Source organism: Papio anubis, chromosome 5, assembly GCF_008728515.1.
Source record: "Papio anubis isolate 15944 chromosome 5, Panubis1.0, whole genome shotgun sequence".
Lineage (NCBI taxonomy): Eukaryota > Metazoa > Chordata > Mammalia > Primates > Cercopithecidae > Papio > Papio anubis.
The window spans coordinates 152662074-152683059 of record NC_044980.1 but is presented as its reverse complement, the minus strand read 5'-3'; the positions used below and the strand labels follow the sequence as shown (position 1 = coordinate 152683059).

At 39.7% G+C, this 20986-nt stretch overlaps 1 protein-coding gene across 3 annotated transcripts in view; it reads right to left on the bottom strand.

Moving 5' to 3' along the window:
- The window catches only part of TTC1 (tetratricopeptide repeat domain 1), a 56633-nt gene that overhangs the window by 24133 nt on the left and 11514 nt on the right, over nt 1–20986 (bottom strand). For all 3 annotated transcript variants that reach the window (XM_003900456.4, XM_009209503.2, XM_009209502.4), the window contains exons 3-4: nt 6486–6546; nt 4895–5007 (exon numbers count right to left, since the gene is read on the bottom strand). In XM_003900456.4, coding sequence (XP_003900505.1) covers nt 4895–5007; nt 6486–6546 — 174 coding nt within the window. The remainder of the gene's footprint in view (nt 1–4894; nt 5008–6485; nt 6547–20986) is intronic.

Genomic DNA, 20986 nt, shown 5'->3' with positions numbered 1-20986 from the left:
ATAGGAGTATAACGGAGCTGAAAAATTCCTATCACCTAATGACACAGTAGCCATCATAACATCATGACATAACTTACTACTCAGATGTTGGTGTGATGCCAGGGTAAACAAACCTACTGCACTGCAAGTCATGTGAAAGTATAACACAGGCTGGGCATGGTAGCTCATGCCTGTAATCTCAGCACTTTGGGAGGTCAAGGTGGGCGGATCACCTGAGGTCGGGAGTTCGAGACCAGCCTGGCTAACATGGTGAAACCCCATCTCTATAAAAAATACAAAAAAATTAGCTGGGCATGGTGGTGCGCACCTGTAATCCCAGCTACTTGAGAGGCTGAGGCAGGAGAATCGCTTGAACCCGGGAGGCAGAGGTTGCAGTGAGCTGAGATAGCACCACTGCACTATAGCCTAGGCAACAGAGTGAGACTCCATCTCCAAAAAAAAAAAGAAAGCATAACATATACATAACACTTGATAAAAAATGGCTGTTACTGGTTTATGTATTTACTATACACTACTTTTTATTATGTTAAGAGTGCACTCCTTCCACTAAAACAAAAAGTTTACCATCAAACAGCCTCAGACAGGTCCTACAGGAAGTATGGAAGTATTCCAGAAGAGGGCACTGTTATCATAGGAGATGACAGTTTCATGTATGTGTCGCTCTTGAGGACCCTCCAGTGGGACTAGATGTGGAGGTGGAAGACAGTGATACTGATGCTCCTGATCCTGTGTAGGCCTAGGCTACTGTGTGTATTTGCATCCTAGTTTTCAACAGAAAAGTTTAAAAAGTGAAAAACAAAAAAACCAGAAAAAACAAACCACTATTTAATAGAAAAAAGTATATAGAATAAGGATATAGCTGGGCATGGTGGCTCACGCCTATAATCTTAGTGACTCGGGAAGCTGAAGCAGGAGGACCACTTGAGGCCAGGAGTTCAATACTAATCTGTGAAACACAACAAGACTCCATTTCTTAAAAAAATTAAAAAAAAAAATTAAAAGAAAACCAAACAAAATTAGCTGGGCATGGTAGTGCAGGTCTGTAGTCCCAGCTACTTGGGAGGCTGAAGTGGGAGGATTGCATGAGTCCAGGAGTTCAAGGCTGTAGTGAGCGATGACAATGCCATTGCACTCAAGCCCTGGCAAAAGAGCAAGATACTGCCCTGGCTCAGAAGATAAGGATATAAAGAAAATATTTTTGTAGTTGTACAACATGTTTATGTTTTAGGCTATTACAAAAGAGTTTAAAAGAATTTAAAAGTTGATAAAGAAAACAAGGCACAGTAAACTAAGGTGAATTTATTAAAGAAAAATAAAATAAATTTAGTGAAGCCTAAATGTAACATATTTATGAAGTCTACAATAGTGTAATATCCTAGGCCTTCACATTCACTCACCACTCACTCACTGACTCACCTAGAGCAATTTTTAGTCCTGCAAGCTCCATTCATGGTATTTACGGTATACGTATGTGTGTGTGTACACATATGTGTGTGTGTGTATATATCTATATATACAGATGCACCATTTGAAAAATATCTTATACTGCATTTTTACAGCACTTTTTCTGTTTAGATACTCAAATACTTACCATTGTGTTCCAACTGCCTACAGTACTCAGTGCGGAAACATACTGTACAGGTTTGTAGCCTAGGAGCAATAGGCTATGCCATATAGCTTAGGTGTGTAGTAGACCATACCATCTGGATTTGTGTAAGTATATGATGTTCGCACAATGATGAAATCACCTAATAACACATTTCTCAGAATGTATGCCTGTTGTTAAATGACTCACGACTATACTTTAAAATGGCCAACTTTATGTTATCTGTATCTTACCACAATATACAAAACAAAAAAGGTTTCAGGGTCATCTGGGAACTTTTTTATTTCTCTTCCAATGTTCAGCATACCAATTCAAGTATTGAAAACTCTAAGAAGTCCTTTAAAGAAATCTGTATAACTTTATATGTCAGTATTTCTCCAACTTATCACATTTCTGTAAGTCAAAGACACATAATTTCACAGTTTCTGAAATAGAAATAAATCTTTACAATTTATGTGTACAGCTGTTGTGGTGGTATTCTTTGTGTGCCTAGAAGTGATTATTAAGCTGTAGTGCACTGTCCTCTTCAAACCAAGGAATTACGGAATTTTCTTGCAGAAACTTTTGCTTGAGACTCATACTCTACTAATACCTCAGAAGACCCAGGTGTTGTCTACTGCTTACAATGGTAGTCCCCAAAGTGGAGTGTGGGAAAAAAACAAATCACAACTTTACCATTCTTTCATAATTTTTATATATAGGTAGCTATCTATATAAAACAATATACATAATACATAAGGACAAAAATGTACACAATATATAAGGAGAAACAAATCTAACTATACACATAAAACAATGTATATAATATATAAGGACAGTAGTTAAAAAAAGAAAAAGAGAACCTATTCTTTTAGGGCTCTGCTCTTGTGTAGCTAGCAAGACCTAGAGCTGAAACTCTGCCCTAACTCCAGGTTACCTTTTCTCTCTCCAGATATGAAATGTGAAGTGTGGCCGGGGGCACTAAGTCAGGGATGCTAAGCTTGCAAACCTGCCTTTCAGAAATTCTTCGTCTTTACCTCTTAAAGCAGTTAAACCATCATTTCCTTGAAAAACTTAGAATATGCTCCTTAAATTGTGTCAGGGCACTAATCCTAGAAGTTATCAAGTCTCTCACTTTAGAGTCTTCATAAAGTATTAAAAATGCAACTTAAGGCCAGGCACAGCGGCTCATGCCTTTCTAGCACTTTGGGAAGCTAAGGTGGGCGGATCATGAGGTCAGGAGTTCAAGACCAGCTTGACCGACATGGTGAAACCCCATCTCTACTAAAAATACAAAAATTATCCAGGTGTGGTGGCAGGCACCTGTAATTCCAGCTACTTAGGAGGCTGAGGCGGGAGAATCGCTTGAACACGGGAGGCAGAGGTTGCAATGAGCTGGGATCATGCCACTGCACGCAAGCCTGGGTGACAGAGCGAGACTCCAATCTCATTAAAAAAAAAAAAAAAAAGAATGCAACTTAAAAGAACAGAAAACTTCACCAACAAAACTATTCTTTGAACAGGAAGCAATCATAGAGCAATGCTCTTTTGAGTTTTCCTCAGATGTGACAGACAAACTACTAGCAAGACCATATATTTTCTTAACTCAAGAACCAGACTATTTATGCCAGCCCAAACCTAGAAATATCAATAACTTGGGCAACTGTGGAAACAAAGAATCCCAAATCCCAGGAACCAACTGGGTATGGTGCATTTCCCCGATACTGAAGGCGCATCCTTGATCCTATTTCACAATGACAATGTCCAGTCTAAGAATGTGGCAAAATGGAGAAGCAAATCCAAAAGATGAGAATTTTCCAGGTAGGTGTAAAAACTGTTAGATGTTAATTCTGATTGCTGGTGGGATACATTAAAGAATATTGTTTTAAATAAACTTAAACCAATTGTTTTGTTTTCTCTGATACAAAATGTTGGTTTGTATACTCTAAAATTATTTCTTCTCTCATGCCGCATGAAATAGTCCAAAAACACTCCGCTTTGTTGAATCCTATACAAGTTCCGGTAAAAAAACCCGTAACCTTTCTGCATGTCCAAGCATTCAAGCACACACCCCCATCCCTGCCCTGGGGCCTTTCAAAAACAAACAAACAAACAAAAAAACCTTGTCACCTAAAGTGACTGTAGTAGAGGCATTTGAGAATTTCAGACAGTATCCAAAGAGATATCTGATCTAAACAAATGAAAAAACTGCCACTCCCAATCTTGAGTCAGCATCATGGTTGCTTAAAGCTATGTTAAATAACCTATCCTTTGCGCTCTGAATGTAAGTAGCCATAGTTTTAAAAGTGGTATTGTTTAAAAAAAAAACAAACCACTCCCATTTCAATCCAACGATTATGAAGACTAAATAGGAAAATCAGACAAATCAGAAACAAATCTAACTTATTTTTTGAGACGGAGTTTCACTCTTGTCGCCCAGGCTGGAGTGTAGTGCACTGCAACCTCCGCCTCCAGGGTTTAAGAGATTCTCCTGCCTCAGCTTCCTGAGTAGATGGGATTACAGGCTCACCACCATGCCTGGCTAATTTTTGTATTTTTAGTAGAGATGTGGTTTGACCATGTTGGTCAGGCTGGTCTCAAACTCCTGACCTTACGTGATTCGCCCGCCTCGGCCTCCCAAAGTGCTGGGATTACAGGCATGAGCCACTGTGCCTGGCCCAAATCTAACTTTTAATACCATCACGGTATAAAACAAATATATTTGTACTCTCACTTATTCCACACTCACCTTGTTATACTAGGTTCTCAATCCTTTGGAAATACAAAATGTCTTTAAAGTTCCTTGACACCTATTTTCTATTTAGGGGTACCTTTTATCCCAACTGTTGGAGATTTCTCCAAGTGTCCATACTTTGAACAGAAAAGTCAGAATCCTAGGAATAACCATCTTTAAAGATGCTTTAGAGCCCAGAGTTTTCACTGGTGTTTCCCTGTGCCTTTGCATGTTTATCTAGAATTCCAGAGGCCTAAAATAAGGATCTAGAGCTATTCTAGGACATGCACTGCTTGGTTCACTGCTTCATTAACCTGCCCTAGTTTAGCAAAAAACTTGCCAGCCCTCCTTCCATGAAAGTATTCACTCAGCTACTTTAACGGGGAATGTTAACAGTAATCTCACTCAAGTTTTTCAAAAGATTTTCTATTCTCCCTGTGGCCTTTACATCAGGAACATATACGGGCAGGAAAAGGGAGGCAGCAACCTCTATGCTAGTTTTTGGAGAGAAACTATGGTATGAAAAGACTGCAAGTCCATGTGCTTTTTAAAAAGAAAAGGTCAAAGATACATACCTGTTTCATCCTTGCTGCAGCTCTATTTGAAAACAGAATCGACCTCTCCTTTTGGAAGCAGCATGGGCACATTTCAAGGGCTCGACTGTAAGAACTTTCAGCTTCTATATAATCTGAGGATGATAAGATAATGGATGAGTGGTCATTATGATTTTATTCCTGATACTACTATATTCCGCAGGATCTCAGAAGCACTGTTTTCCATTCATAGGATGAAGGTTTCGAGTTAAAAGATGGTCATAGTCTATTAAGTCCGGGGCAGTAAAAATCACTTCCTCCTTTCTTCTCTCTTTAAAGGAACAGTGCTCACTTGTGCCAACTTCACAGACTGTGCTTGGTGAACTGACAGCTGAACATGCTGTCAGCGACAAGCCCTCAATACTCAGGAGTCCTGGCATTCCCTCAATATTCAGTTTTCATTTGGCTGGGCAATTCAGAAAGGAGTTTTCAAAGGAGGTTAGAGACCTAGAGAGAGGAAAGAGACTAAACTCTGGGATCCATGGCCTGAGATAAAGAAAAAAAGCATATTTGTTTTAATTAAATCTGTTGTGCTTTCATACAGTCAACCTGGCTAAAACGGCATCTGTGAAATGTTTGAAGAGAGACATTTGATAGAGCTAAAAGGAACAATGTAAAAATCAATATTTAAATCAAGACCTTAAAAGAGAAAATGGCGAAAAAGAGAATTATGGTCAGGATACTAACAGAAAATTGCCTATGTACTCCTTTCTCAGGTTTGAAATATTTAATATTAACATACAAAAAATATGCTTTCAAAATTAGAAGTATTTATTCTATTAGAAAAAAATATTAATGATTACTAAACCAGGAAATAGAAGGAAAAAAATTAAAATCTGAAATCAGATAATAGGGTAACTTTTGGGGAAAAAAAGAAAAAAATAAAAAACCTGAAAATAACTGGGGAAAAATCTTAACACGCCTAGATTTCTGACGGATATATACTTTGAGATGTGACAGAAGACTTTTGCTCTAAGATCAACTAGTTACCCCAAATTATCAGAATGAACCCCACCAACTTATTTCTAAGCAAATGTAGAAAATGCAGGACATGAAGAATCTCTCTACTTAAGGCATCCAAAGACAATGGCACATAAAAGAGCAACCCTTCTGAAGCAGTCTGGAGAATTTAAAAAAAGAAAGAAAGCAGGAACAACCAAAGGACAGGCAGCCCTAGGCCGTACCAGAGCAGTCAGGCCTGCTTTTACAGCCCCACAGCAGGTGAGGAGTGGGGACTCTGTTTTTACAGCAACGCAGCACATAACCTTTTAACATTCCAGGTTAGTGTTTTTCAAAGCAAGACCTCAAGAGTTTCACCCTTGATTCTAGATTAACGGATAGTGGATTACAGAAAGACCATGCATGTGCCAAGAGACAAATGGTAACTTCTCACCATCAGATGAATAATTTGGCCTGTTTAAAAATCCAAAATGCCAAGGTACTGGGAAGCAACATTGTGTTGTGAAGTTTGGTTTTGGGGTTTCTTCAAATGTTCTTTGGGATTTCTTCACAGACTCTGTAACAGGATGAGGAGTCAAGATGACCAGATTATCAGTGCTGAAAGTTATCTTACCTCCTTTCTTAAACTGTTCATTTCCCTCCTCCTTTAGTCTAGTGCTCTCTTCTCTTCTTTTCTGAAAAAGATCGGAGAATTACATAATTTCTCAATATTATTATACGTGAACAAAAAGGTGAGCTTTCTTTACACACAAGCCTATTTAATAAGCAACAGTCTGACTTTTGAGAACTGGATCAGTTTCACCAAAACCTTGTACAGTGTTAGAGGAAAAAAAACACATGACCATCGGGCTAATTATCAATTTGATTCTTGATGTTTAAAACAAAAAAATGTAGGTTTTCTTGGCATGTCTTTTGCTTTCTATGTTTCTGGCTTTTGCATGGAATGATAATTATAGTATCACTTAATTTCTACTTACTCAGAAATGAAACTAAATAACATACCCACTGTTGTACATACCAGTGTAAATTCAAATTCTAGCTTCCAGTACTTACTAGTTATGTGACCTTGGACAAGTTTCAGAATCTTTCTGAGCATTAGTCTCTTCATTTCAAAAATGAAGCTTTAATAGTATTATGGAATACTGTTTAATGGATTAATGTAATAATATATGTAAAGCTGCTGATACAGTGACTAGCAAATAAGGGCTCAATAAAAAATAAGCTATTATTTTCTGTGAAACAAGTACTTTAATCCTTATAGATATAAGAACCCTTCATGGTTTGTGTCATGAAGGAGACACAGTATGCTAGGAGAGCACATTTGCGGGGACAAGCCATGTCTGTAGGGTTAGGGCAGTATACTGTTAGCAGGTTAACACAGGAAAATGTGAAGAAACCTAAATAAATTAGTCTGTCTTTTCTTAGCTTATTCAAACAACACAGAAACTCGCACAGATGGCCAAAAACTCATCAAATACAAAGGCTGAGAGAATATTTTCCTGCAAAGCCAAGTAGACACCCGCTGAGTGTGTGCACTTTCTTCTGGGACATCTTAACAATATAACTGGCACAAGCCAAACCAGAAGAGTCTGCCTGCCTGCCACCTTTCGACAGTGCTTTAAAATAAAAACAACAAAACCCCCCAAAAGAGAGAATCCCCCCAAAGTCCCCCCCTTTTTATTTTTTAAAGAGATAGGGTCTCGCTATGTTGCCCAGGCTAGAGTACAGTGGCTATTCACAGATGTGATCAACACACACTATAACCTTGAACTCTTGGGCTCAAGTGATCCTCCTGCCTCAGCTTCCTGAGTAGGTGGGACTATAGGTGCACACCACTGTGCTGAGTTCTTTCTTCCTTCTTGAAGCTTCTGACTAAGTAATCTCAAAGGGAGGAAATACAGTTTGAGCAGGGTATTTCATGCACAAGAGAAGCCTGGAACCTAAACAACTGTTCTTTTTAGCATTAGGAACTGATATGGTCTGTGTCCCTACCCAAATATCCCCACCGGTCGAGGGACGGACCCTGGATCATGGCGGGGTTCTCCCATGTTGTTCTCATGATAGTGAGTTCACTCTCATGAGAACTGATGGTTTTCAAGTGCCACACTTTAAAACCATCAGCTTCCCCTTCACTTTCCTCCATGATTGTAAGTTTCGTGAGGCCTCTGCAGACATGTGGAACTGTGAGTCAATTCAACCTCTTTTGTTTATAAATCACCCAGTCTCAGGCAATTCTTAATAGCAGTGTGAAAACGGACTAATATAGGAACCAAAGTAAAAATATTCTTTCTCTGGAAAAGATTTGTCAATATGCTATTGATGAGACCGGGTATTTCCCAAATGTCTTATTATTACACTGCGGATTAAACACAGCACTTGACGAATCTCAATGAAGAAACTAAAAGGTAAGTATAGAGTGAATGCAATTTTTATGATAGGTACTATGTGCCAGACACATAGCAGATACACATAAAAATTCATTTTAAGATATAATGTATCTGAGGGAAGGGCTATTCTAAAGGAATTCAGAAAAAAATAAAATATAAGAACATGGCCATATTTACCTAGTACTACCCATAAGACAGATGCTTGGATTGTAATGATCTCTACTGTATTGATTAGGGTTATTGGATACAAGCAAAAGACTATCTTAAGCAAAAAACTTTAGGGGGCAGGCTTACTGGAAAGACATCAGCGTTCACAGAATCAATGAGAGGCTTAAAGAATAGGCTTAGAAAGCAGGTAGAGCTCGGCCGGGCACGGTGGCTCATGCCTGTAATTCCAGTACTTTGGGAGGCTAAGGTGGGCGGATCATGAGGTCAAGGGGTCGAGACCATTCTGGCCAACATGGTGAAACCCCGTCTCTACTAAAAATACCAAAAAGAAAAAAAAAAAAAAAAAGTAGCTGGGTGTGGTGGTGCGTGCCTGTAGTCTCAGCTACTCAGGAAGCTGAGGTAGGAGAATTGCTTGAACCTGGGAGGCGGAAGTTGGAGTGAGCCAAAGTTGTGCCACTGCACTCCAGCCTGGCGACAGAGTGAGACTCGTCTCAAAAAAAAAAAAAAAAGAAAGCAGGTAGAACTCAAGGAGGCTTTGTTAAGAAGCAGAAACAGAATGCATGAGTGTCTTTTAGTGAAAGACTTGCCAGGACAGGGCTGCGATGGTAGCAAATCAACTCTAACCATTCCATTTTCTTTGCTTCACTCAATCTAGATTCAAGGTCTTGGTCAGAAGCATCTAATATACCAAGCATCGATCACAAGCCTTGGTTGTCAGAGCATGAAGTGAGAGACAGGGGGTACTGCCACTCAATAAGATCACAACACAAGATAATTCCTCCAAATAGGAAGGGGTATTGGATGTTGGCAAGCAAAGACAACATAACAAATTCAGTTAACAGTTATTTAAGAAACAAATTCTTGGCCGGGGGCGGTGGCTCAAGCCTGTAATCCCAGCACTTTGGGAGGCGAGGCGGAGTAGGATCATGAGGTCAGGGTAGAGACCATCCTGTAGTAACACGGTGAAACCCAGTCTCTACTAAAAATACAAAAACTAGCCCGGTGGCGGTGGGCAGGCATGTAGTCCCAACTATAGGGAGGCTGAGACAGGAGTAAAGTGAACCAGGGTGGAGCTTGCAGTGAGCTGAGATCCGGCCACTGCACTCCAGCCTGGGCAGCAGAGCGAGACTCCGTCTCAAAAAAAAAAAAAAAAAAAAGAAACAAATTCTTCACAGAGGGGTTAAATCATCAAGTCACTAGAGCTTAATGCCCATCCTTTAGGAGTTTACAATTTCTTTAGCATTAACTGTAAATCTTAAGCTACTTTCTGATCTATAGTCTTCTCTTCAGAGCCAACTCATTAGGAATCTTCTATGAACACAGATGAATCAATCAGACTGCCAGATCAGGCTCTTGTGAAGTAAGTGTGTATGTGTGTATTCATGTTTTAGGAGACCAATCATTCTTTGGGAAATTTATAACATCAAGTTCCCAATGGGCAAAGCCAAGACCCAAGTATTCAGAGAGGAATTAGTGCTGAGGGCCAGCCAGCCAGCCTGAGAAATACTCACCGTGTCTTTATTTTTATTTTCAGAGACAGGGTCTCCTTCTGTTGTCCAGGCTGGAGTGCAGTGGCACCATAAGAGTTTACCGTGACCTTGAACTCCTGGGCTCAAGCAACCCTTCTGAGTAGCTGGGACTATAAGCAAGCACCACTGCCTGCCCCTAGGTAATTTTTTTCTGTTTTTAGTAGACATGGGGTCTCACTGTGTTGGCCAGGTTGGTCTTAAACTCCTGGGCTCAAGCAGTCTTCTCACATCAGCCTCCCAGTGTGTTGGGATTATAGGTGTGAGCCAGTGTGCCCAGCCCTCATCTTGTCTTTCTAACTTGAAGGACTGAAAGTTGACCTAGCCAAGCGAAAGGCTCCAGAATGTAATTCTGAGGTTATTATTATTATTATTTTTTTGAGACAGACTCTCACTCCATCACCCAGTCTAGAATGCAGTGGTATGATCTTGGCTCACTGCAACCTCCACCTCCCAGGTTCAAGTGATTCTCGTGCCTCAGCCTCCTGAGTAGCTGAGTTTACAGGCATGTGCTACCACACCTGCCTAATTTTTTATATTTTTAGTAGAGATGGGGTTTCTCCATGTTGCCCAGGCTGGTCTTAAACTCCAGGCCTCAAGTGACTTGCCTGCCTCGGCCTCCCAAAGTTCCAGGATTATAGGTGTGAGCTGAGGTCAATTACTCTAAGTAAGGTATCCCATTGTTTCAACTGATAACTCACAACCCAATGGCCCACTGAGTAGTAAACACTGAAAAAGAACTGCTGCTTCCCTCTCCACAGACTGTGCAAATTAAGAGTAATGCAATTATCAGTATCATGCTGAACATCTCCTTGGAAACAGCTAAAAATAGCACTTTGAGGAGCAAGTTGAACTATTTCCCAGCTGTGCCGAGACTGAATTGATGATCCCAGTACAAAGACTGGAGTTTTTTTCTGCTGAATATATTCTTTCTCCAAAGGATGACAGGCATACAGTACAATATTACTGGAATCCGAGGCTAGATATGATAAATAGTGTACGGGTCTTCCTTAGCGAGCTAGGTGCCAGAAGCACTCACACATACGTGAGCTGGCAGTGCTGATATTCTGCAGCACTATCAGGGGAGTCTTTCCAGGTTCTGTTCTATGAACAGAAGCTTCTAATGTGGTTAAAGCCCTTACATACCTCCACAATGCCTCTTAACACATTCCAGAGAGGCCTCACAGGGAAATATCTGATCTTGAATTATACTTTTATAGAAATGGAAACCAAAGAAATTTTATAAGGCCCTTTACTCAGTACTTTCTTCTCCATCACTGAAAACTTAGGGGGAAATAGTGACATTATCCTGCATTGTAAATGATCACAGGAACTGCCAAGGAAAGTCCCAAACAGACAATGCTCTCAATGAATGGAGCTTATTTGAAAAGTTACTACCACAACTGTAAACTTCTCAACTTGGTATTCAAAATTCATTACAACCTACACCAGTACAGCGCTTCACTGCTGAAAATCTGCTGTCACATACATTAGCTCATTTGTTTTTCAAGATAATTTTGAGAGGTGGACATGGAGGTCTTGACTCATTTTACAGATGAGAAAAATCAAGTTTCAGAAATCTCTTGTTCACACTACATCAAGCTTCTGTTCCAACCAACTCAACCTATGCAACACAAGTCCTCTTTGCTAGACAGTCTGATCTCACTATTGTCTCTCAAAGCTTACCATGCTTTTCCCTCATCCCATTTGTTTGCTTATGTGTCCCCCATGTCCTTCCATGGAGTATCTCTTTCATATTCTCCTCCCAACTCTCTCACACCAAATTTTCTGTAGTTTTCAAAGTCTAGTACAAACCATAGCTCCTCCCTGGGGCCACCTTTTACTTCTTTTCCCACATTATCTTTCTTTGAATGCATACTATACACACTGCTTTTAATTTTGTAATTCAATTCTGCCTTAGAGATTGTTTTAAATTATGAACACAACAAAAGCACTGCAAAAAATCTGGAGTGTTACTTAATGCTTAAATGGTTTCATGTGTTGTAGAAGCTTTTTGGCCCTCAGACCTGGGCAGAAGAGTCTCTCGTCAAGGGCCCCCTCTTGTGGGCCCCACCCATATCCCATACGGCCCTTTTAAACTATGCTCCAGGTAACTGAGTTCTCTAGGATTTCAAGTTCAAGCCTCCCTAGCCCACTTCCAGAATCTGCGTGGGTATTTTACCTGGGTTTATTTAACTTTGTTGCAGGTTTACGTAATATTCTGGGTGTAGTATTCTGCACTTTGCCTACCCTAGATCTGGCCATATCTCCAAGAAGTCCTAGGCCAATTTTTACTTACTTACTTACTTATTTAAAGGCAGGGTCTCGCTTTGCCACCCAGGCTAAAGAGATCATGGCTCACTGCAGCCTCAACCTCCTGGGCTCAAGCAATCCTCCCACCTCAGTTTCCTCAGGATCTAGGACCATAGGTGCATACCACCACGTCTGGCTTTTTTTTTTTTTTGTAGAGATGGCGGGGTGGGGGTCTCACTATGTTGCCTAGACTGGTCTTAAACTCCTGGGCTCAAGTGATCCTCCCACTAGAGCCTTACAAGGTGCTGAGATTACAGGTGTGAGTCACCCCATTCAGCTGAGTGCTGGATTCTTTTAGTGTGGAACAGTGTTTAGAAACAAAGATCTGATGTCAGTGTGTTCACTGTTACCAGGGTGTTACTGCTTTTAGGCCCTCTCAGTGAAGAAACCCAGGAAATACATCTTAAACAAAATGAAACCCTTATGAGTCCAAAGAACACATACAAGTGAAATCCAACAACACAGGGTTCTTCCTCACATTCCTCCACAGTGAAAACTCTGGTTCTCAGAAGAGTGACTTTATTAATTTGCTCTATCCTACAATAAACAAAAGTTCCAAAATTACTATACAAATATCATTACCAACAATGAACCTACTATGTAAAGTTCAAGGTTTTGTTGCAGTCAGAGTCTGTGTCCAAAGTTAATGGAATTATCTTTTCTATATAATCAATTCATGATTGTTATGTAATTTGTTTCTGTTTACAGTCAATTTTAAGGCTTGTTTTTTTTCTCATCCTTTCTGATTTAATTTTATTTTTTGAAAATAAAAAAAATTATTTACACAGTTCAAAAATAGGTGGAATTTCTGATGTGGTGAAGTAAGGAGGTTGTCAAAATCCTTTTCCTTAAAGCCAACTGTAAAACTGGACAGGCCAGGGGCAGTAGCTCACACCTGTAATCCCAGTACTTTGGGAGGTCGAGGTGGGTGAACTGCCCGAATCAGGAGTTTGGACCATTCTGGGCAACATGGTGAAACCCTGTTTCTAGCAAAAAGCCAAAAAAGTTAGCCATGTGTGGTGGTGCGCACCTGTGGTTTCAGCTACTCTGGAGGCTGAGGTGGGAGGATCGCCTGAGCCCAGGAAGTTGAGGCCATGATTGTGCCACTGCACTACAGCCTAGGCCAGAGAGTGTGGCTTTGCTTCAAAAAATAAAAAGAATAAGTAAACTTGAAATTGTATTGGAAGAAATTATCCAAGCTGAAGAATGAAAACAAAAAGACTGAAGAAAAATGAACAGGACCCTCTTGACATGAATGGAAGACCCAGAAGAAGGGAAGAAAGAGAACAGAACAAATGTTTGAAGAAATAAAGGCTGATAACTTTAAAATTTTGATGAAAAATGTTAATCTAAAGATCCAAGAAGCTCATCTCAGTGAACCTCAAGTAGACTAGAAAGATCTACATCTGAGGACACCACTGTGTCAAGAGTGATGAGAGATAAAGAGAAAATAAAGCCACAAGAGAAAAATGATAAAAGGCAACAAGACTATTAATTTCTGACATCTCACCAGAAACAGTGGAGGGCAGAAGGCAGTGTAATGATATATTTAAAATGGTGAACCAGAAAAATTTTCAAGACAGATTATACATTTAACAAAACTACCTCAAGATGAAGGCAAAATAAAGACTTTCACAATGAACAAAGGGAATTTACTGCTGTGAAACCTGCCTCACAAAACATATTAAAGTCCTTCAGGCTGGAGGAAATGACAGTAGATGGTCACTCAAAACCACAGGAGGAAATGAAGAACACCAGAAATGGTAAGCAGATATAAGACTCTAATGTTATTTTCTCTCTTCTTTAATTTCTTTAAAAGACAAAAGATTATAAAATGACACTCAGTGGTTAGGTTTACAACATATATTGATATAATGTACATGACAATGATAGTTCAAAGTGGAGGACAGGAAATGGAGCTATGCTAAAGCAAAGCTTCTATCAATACAGTTCACTGAAAATAAGTAGTATTAAACTAAAGTAGGGCTGGGCACAGTGGCTCCCGCCAGTAATCTCAGCACTTTGGGAGGCCAAGGCAGGTGGATCGCTTGAACTCAGGAGTGTGAGAACAGTTTAGGCAACGGCAAAACTCCATCTCTACAAAAAATACAAAAATTAGCTGGGCATGGTGGTGTGCACCTGTAGTCCAGATACTCAGGAGGCTGAGGTGGGAGGATCACTTGAGCCCAGGGAGGTGGAGGCCACAGTGATCCATGATTGCGGCCACTGTACTCCAGCCTGGGCAACAGAGTGAGACCCTGTCTCAAAAACAAAAACAAAAACAAAAAAATTCCGGAAAACTAAAGTAGACTATAAAAAGATGTGCATTACAATTCCTACAGCAACCATTAAGAAAATAGCTAAAAGTAAACAGTTAATAAAATCCAAAGTATTATAATAGCATGCACAAAATATTATCTAATACAAAAAGAGGCAGTAAAAAAGAAACAGGAATAAAGAATACATGAGACTTGTAAAAGACAAATGACTAATGTAAATCCAACCATATAAATAAGCAGATTAAATATGAATGGACTAAACAACTCAAAGAGCAGAGATTATCACACTGGATTTAACAAGATTCAATCATATGCTGACTATAAGATGCATACTTTACATTCAAAGACATACACAGTTTGAAAGTAAAAGTATAAAAAAAGATACCGTGTAAACAGCAACCTTAAGAGAAGTAGCTGAAGTGCTATCAGACAAAATAGGCTTTAAGACAAGATATATTACTGGAGACCAAAAAAGGGGATATTTCATAATGGTAAAAAGGTCAACAAATTGGGAAAATATAACAATTATAGGTGTATACGTATCTAACAGCAGAACCATAAAAACATAAAGGAAAAACTGAATTCAGAGGAGAAACAGACAATCCAACACTAGTTGAAGATTTCAATACCCCAATATCAGAAATTGCTTAAACAACCCGAGGTACAATACACACGGAAAAACATACAGAAATGTACCACTTAGTACACTGTTGCAAAATATACATTCACAAAACTACTATACAAATTAAGATAGAGAGCACTGCCAGAACCTCAGAAGCTTCCAGTGTACTCCTTTCTAAATTCTCTCACCCCGACATCCCTAGCCAAACAACTTTTCTTCATAACTTGAAGGAGTTAAATAATTGAGGTTGTCATACTTCTATAACATTGTGGAATGTACGCTTGCAACCTTTAGAAAACCAAGTATCTAAAAATGATTTTTAAGAGATCTTCTATGTTCTATTCTAGACCTGAAATATTTTATGGTCTATGTTCATTGAATTTTGACTTAATAGCTATAGTTAATAGTTCCTGATTGCGCTTGTCTGCTAGTCATTTAATCCTTATGATCCCATTTTATGCCAAGTTAAATGATAGAGCTAGGACAGATGTAACGTTTCCAAGTTAATGTTTTTAGGTGAGGTGGTGCACACCTTAGTCCCAAGTACTTGAGGGACTGAGGTGGGAGAATCGCTTGAGCCCAGGAGTTGCATTGGCAACGAAGCTAGACCCTGTCTTTTAAACAAAACAAAGCAAAACAAAACAAAACAACAAAGTTCATGCTCTTAACCACAAGACCATACTGTCTTCCACAGGTGTGGAAATAAAGAATTGTTTGCAGGAAATAGAACTGAGTAACGCACAGAAACTGCTGCAAAAAGGTGAACACACAGAACTTATATGCTTCATAGTTCTAAAGAAAAAGTCACTTGTAATTCCCTTGGTGTCAAGAACTAGGGCATTTGAAAAGAGGATGACACTGCTCCAAAACATGTTATTTAGTTCCAGAGTTCTGATCTATAGTCATTTTGAGACCTATGTTAAAAATAAATCTCACTGGGTGTGGTAGCCCATACCTGTAATCTCAGCACTTCAGGAGGCCAAGGAGTGTGGACTGCTTGAGCTCAAGAGTTTGAGACCAGCGTGGGCAACATGGCAAAACCCTGTCCCTATTGAAAAACAAAAATTAGGCTGGGTGCAGTGGCTCACACCTGTAATCCCAGCACTTTGGGAGGCCAAGGCAGGTGGATCGCCTGAGGTCTGGAATTTGAGACCAGCCTGGCCAACGTGATCCAACCCCGACTCTATAAAAAATATAAAAATTAGCCAGGTGCGGTGGCGGGTGCCTGTAATCCCAGCTACTTGGGAGGCTGAGGCAGGAGAATCACCTGAACCTGGGAGGCAGAGGTTGCAGTGGGCTGAGATTGCACCATTGCACTTCAGCCTGGGTGACACAGTAAGACTTTGTCTCAAAACAAACAAAACAAAACAATAAATAAATAAAAATACAAAAATTAGCTGGGCATGGGGGCTCATGCCTGCAGTCCCAGCTACTCTGGAGACTGAGGTGGGAATATCACTGGAGCCCAGGAAGTCGAGGCTACAGTGGGATTATGGAATCATGCCACTGCACTCCAGCCTGGGGGACAGAGCAAGACCTGGTCTCAAAAAACAAAGCAAAACAAAACAAAAACAAACCTTTCCTCACTGAATCAAGGGCTTGGACCACAGGACTTAGGTTGTTCTATTATTATTATTATTACTTTTGAGGTGCTAGGATCACTTGAGCACATGAGTTCAAGATCAACCTGGGCAACAAAGCAAAACCCCATGTCCTAAAAAAAAAAAAAAAAAGAAAAAAAAATTAGCTGGGTGTGACAGCAAGTGTCTGCAGTCCCAGCTATGAGGGAGGCTGAGGCAGGAGGATCACTTGAGTCCAGGAGTTTGAGGCTGCAGTAAGCTATGATCATGCCACTGTGCTCCAGCTTGGGCTATTCTAGTCTCTCTTAAAAAAAAAAGAAAAAGAAAAGAAAAGACACAGGAACTATCATCAACTAGAGAAAACTAAGGCGACATGAAAACTAAATGCAATGGGTCCTGGAACAGAAAAGATGACGTTCATGGAAAATGTGATGAAATCTGAATAAGGTCTGTAGTTTATAGCGTTGTAATAATGTTTATTTCCTGGTTTTGATAACTTCACTATGGCTATGTAAGCTGTTAAAACTAGGGGAAGCTGGAATCTGTTTTTTGCTACTTTCTAAAAAATGTTATTTCAAAAATAAAAAGTTAAAATAGAACTCTTCACCTGGGAAATAATTTTTGTCTTTCAAGAGCTAAATACAGCCTCCAGTAAGGACTTGAAACTCCTACCTCAGTAATGACAGTTTTTCAACAAACTTAGGGCACATAATGTGCAGGCACTGTGCTAATGTACACAGCACAGAGAAGGCTCCACCCATTGCTCCCCGACACTTACATGCCAAACAGAGTATACTGATAAAACACGAAACTACCTAAAATAAAAACGTAAGCATAGTTACATGTCTTCCTGGCTGAATTATAAGTTTCTTGACAGAGAAAACCATATTCTTCAAGAAAACTTCAGCCTGGGCAACATAGCAAGACTATGCCTCTATTAAAAATAAAAAAAAATTAGCTGGGCGTAGTCCCAGCTACTTGGGAAGCTGAGGCGGAAGGATCACTTGATCTCCGGAGGTTACAATGAGCCATGACTGCGTCACTGCACTCCAGCCTGGGCAAAAGAGCAAAACCCTATTTCAAAAAAAATTAAAAAAAAAAAAAAAAAAAAAAAAAAACCAAAAAACCAAACAAACCAATTTTGTCTTTTTTTTTTTTTTTTTTTTTTTTTTTTTAGACAGAGTTTTGCTCTTTTGCCCAGGGTAGAGTGCAATGATGCAATCTCAGTTCACTGCAACATCTGCTTATAGGGTTCAAGAGATTCTCCTGCCTCAGCCTCCTGAGTAGCGGGGATTACAGGCACATGCCACCACGCCCGGCTAATTTTTTTGTATTTTTAGTAGAGATGGGGTTTCACTTTGTTGGTCAGGCTGGTCTTAAACTTGGCCTCAGGTGATCTGCCCGCCTCGGCCTCCCAAAGTGTTGGGATTACAGGTGTGAGCCACCGCACCTGGCCAATTTTGTCTATTAATTGCAGATACTAACAAATGTCTGCTGAATGAATAACTCAATTTCTAGAATTACCCTGAATCTATAGCATATGTGAGTTAATTTTCATTTAACTAACAAAGAAATAAGGGTGGAAACTATTACAAGTGTCCTTTCTGAATAAAATTAGCAAATCAAGGATATAAACATCATAAACTGCTTTGCATAAAGAAGATATTCTATAAAGAAGACAAATTACTTTAAATGCTAGTTAGGATGAAAAATGGTATACTAATATTGCTAAGTGAAGACTCTTCCTGTAAAGCAAATATCCATGACTTGGCTATAATCTTACCTTGTCATTTCCTATTTACTAACATAGTACTCCTATCTGCTTAGATTACCCAAAGATGCCTGATTCCATGGCTGTGTAACTCATTCAATGAGCTAAAACTCATAATATTTAGTATGTAGCCAGACATTGTGCTAAGAGCTTCAAATGGATTGATTCACTTGCTTAAAATATTAGAAGTAGCTTGAATTTAATTTTTTAATGGACAACAAAAACACCACCCTTCAAAAAACCCAAAAATCCAAGCTAGAGAACTTCAACTGATATAATTTAAAATCCTGGGGTAGCAAGGCAAAATGTTAGAAAGTGCTCCTCTAGTCTCTTATAAATAAACCACTCTTCAACAGACTACAATGCAGTGGCTGAGTAGGGTATTTTACTTTAGGTCAGTGAATACAACATAAACACACTTGACTTGGAGCTTACAAGTGTATATCCCACCTATCATTATTAAATAGTAAAAACTTGCATGAAATACATTTAAACAATAATCTCATATTTAAATAATCCTACGGTAAGCATGTGCTCAACAGACAAACGGATAAAACCAAGACTCTCGCTCCAGCAAGCTTATGTCCATATTATAAATCTATCAGCAGCTCTCTGCTGCTCTCTGCAGTTTTGTGAAGTAATTGCTACAAAATAAAACATACACTTGATGCCAAGCACAGTACCCAAGAATCACAGTACCCAGAGATCAATCGCTGGAGTAAAAGAGAGAGTAAAGAGAGCTACATACTTGCTCAATTGCTGGAAAATGGAGGCAAATGCAACAAAACCTTCTGCTTTAGTCTTATCTAGGTGGGACGAGAAAACTACACTTGGAATGCAAATATTGGAACAGCTAGGGACACCACTTCTACAAATTATTCTGAAGGGAATTCCTTATCATTAAAAAAATAAGCTTTTGGTTTTGTCTTCTTTGAAATCAGATATCACTTGCTTTACATATATAAAGACATATCTGTTCTTTCCACGAGTCACCTTTACGTGTCCTCTAGGCAGGCATGAGGGAAGAATCTTTAGATCTAAGCCACAGTTAGAACCTGCCTCTCAATAGGTATTATCCTTCTGAGGAAAAAATGACTGATCTATGAGGAATTAATCTTGGAAACAGTCCCTTGTTTCTTAAATCAGAAAATTCTATTTCCCAAAACACAATTTAATAGAAATAAATTTTCTGTCAGGACTGCTTAAATTCGGCCCAACAAGTTGTTCTTCGACCTTGATCAATGGATGTGGGTAAAAGAAAATCTCCCATTTAGTTCTTCCGATGTTGGACGCAGTCAATGCATGGGTTAGGTCAATACTTCTTGTTTTGGAAGCTTAGTCATCTGTGTCCATCTGGATCTGTTTCCCACGGGGTGGCCACAGTTCTTCCTATATTGAAATTACCTGGGAGGCTTGCTAACAAAGCAGATGCCTGGTTGTGGGTGTGTGGTATCAGACACTTCTCAGGCTTTGCATGGTTAATACATTTCCTGTGATGCTTAGGCACAACAAAGTCTGGAAACCACTGATCTACACAAAGTGACCTTTCTTAATAAACACAGGAAATACTGAATGCCATTTTAATTTTCTACCAGCAAATAATGTAAACATACCTCACTAAATTCCAAATATTTTAGAGCAGCGGTCCCTACCCTTCTTGGCACCAGGGACTGCTTTTGTGGGGGACCATTTTTCCACGGACCAGGGTCGTGGGGGAGGGGGTGTTCGTAATGATTCAAGCATATTACATTTATTGTGTACTTTATTTTTATAATTATGACACTGTAATATATAATCAAATAGTTATACAATTCCCCATAATGGAGAATCAGTGGGAGCCCTGAACTGGTTTTCCTGCAACTAGATGGTCCCACCTGAGGGTGATGGGAGACAGTGATAGACTATCAGGCATTAGATTCTCATAAGAAGCCACAATCTAGATCCCTTGCATGTGCAGTTCACAATAGGGTTCACGAGCCCACGAGAATCTAATGCTTCCACGGATATGACATGAGGCGGAGCTCAGACAGTAATACAAATGATGGGGAGTGGCCGTAAATACAGATGAAGCTTCACTCACTAGCCTGCTGCTCACTTCCTGCTGTGTGGCTGGGTTCTTAACAGGCCACAGGCTGGTACTAGTACATGGCCGGGGGTTGACGACCCCTGTTTTAGAGCAAGCAACCCTTATTTCCTCTGGTTTAAACTCAGGATCAGGCCAGGCAGGGAGGTTCATGCCTGTAATCTCAGCACTTTGGGAGGCCAAGTGAAAGGGCCTCTACAAAAATAAAAATAAACAAAATTGGGATCAGAAATCTAAGCTCCTTCCAGGATTTGATTTAATCGTTAGTAGACAGCATTAAGTTCAACAGTGGTAACTCTAAGAAGTTGGTAAAAATGACCACCTTAGTTCCAAAGGATGCCCATTAGAAATGAAAGAAAAGGAGGCTGAGGCGGGTGGATCACTT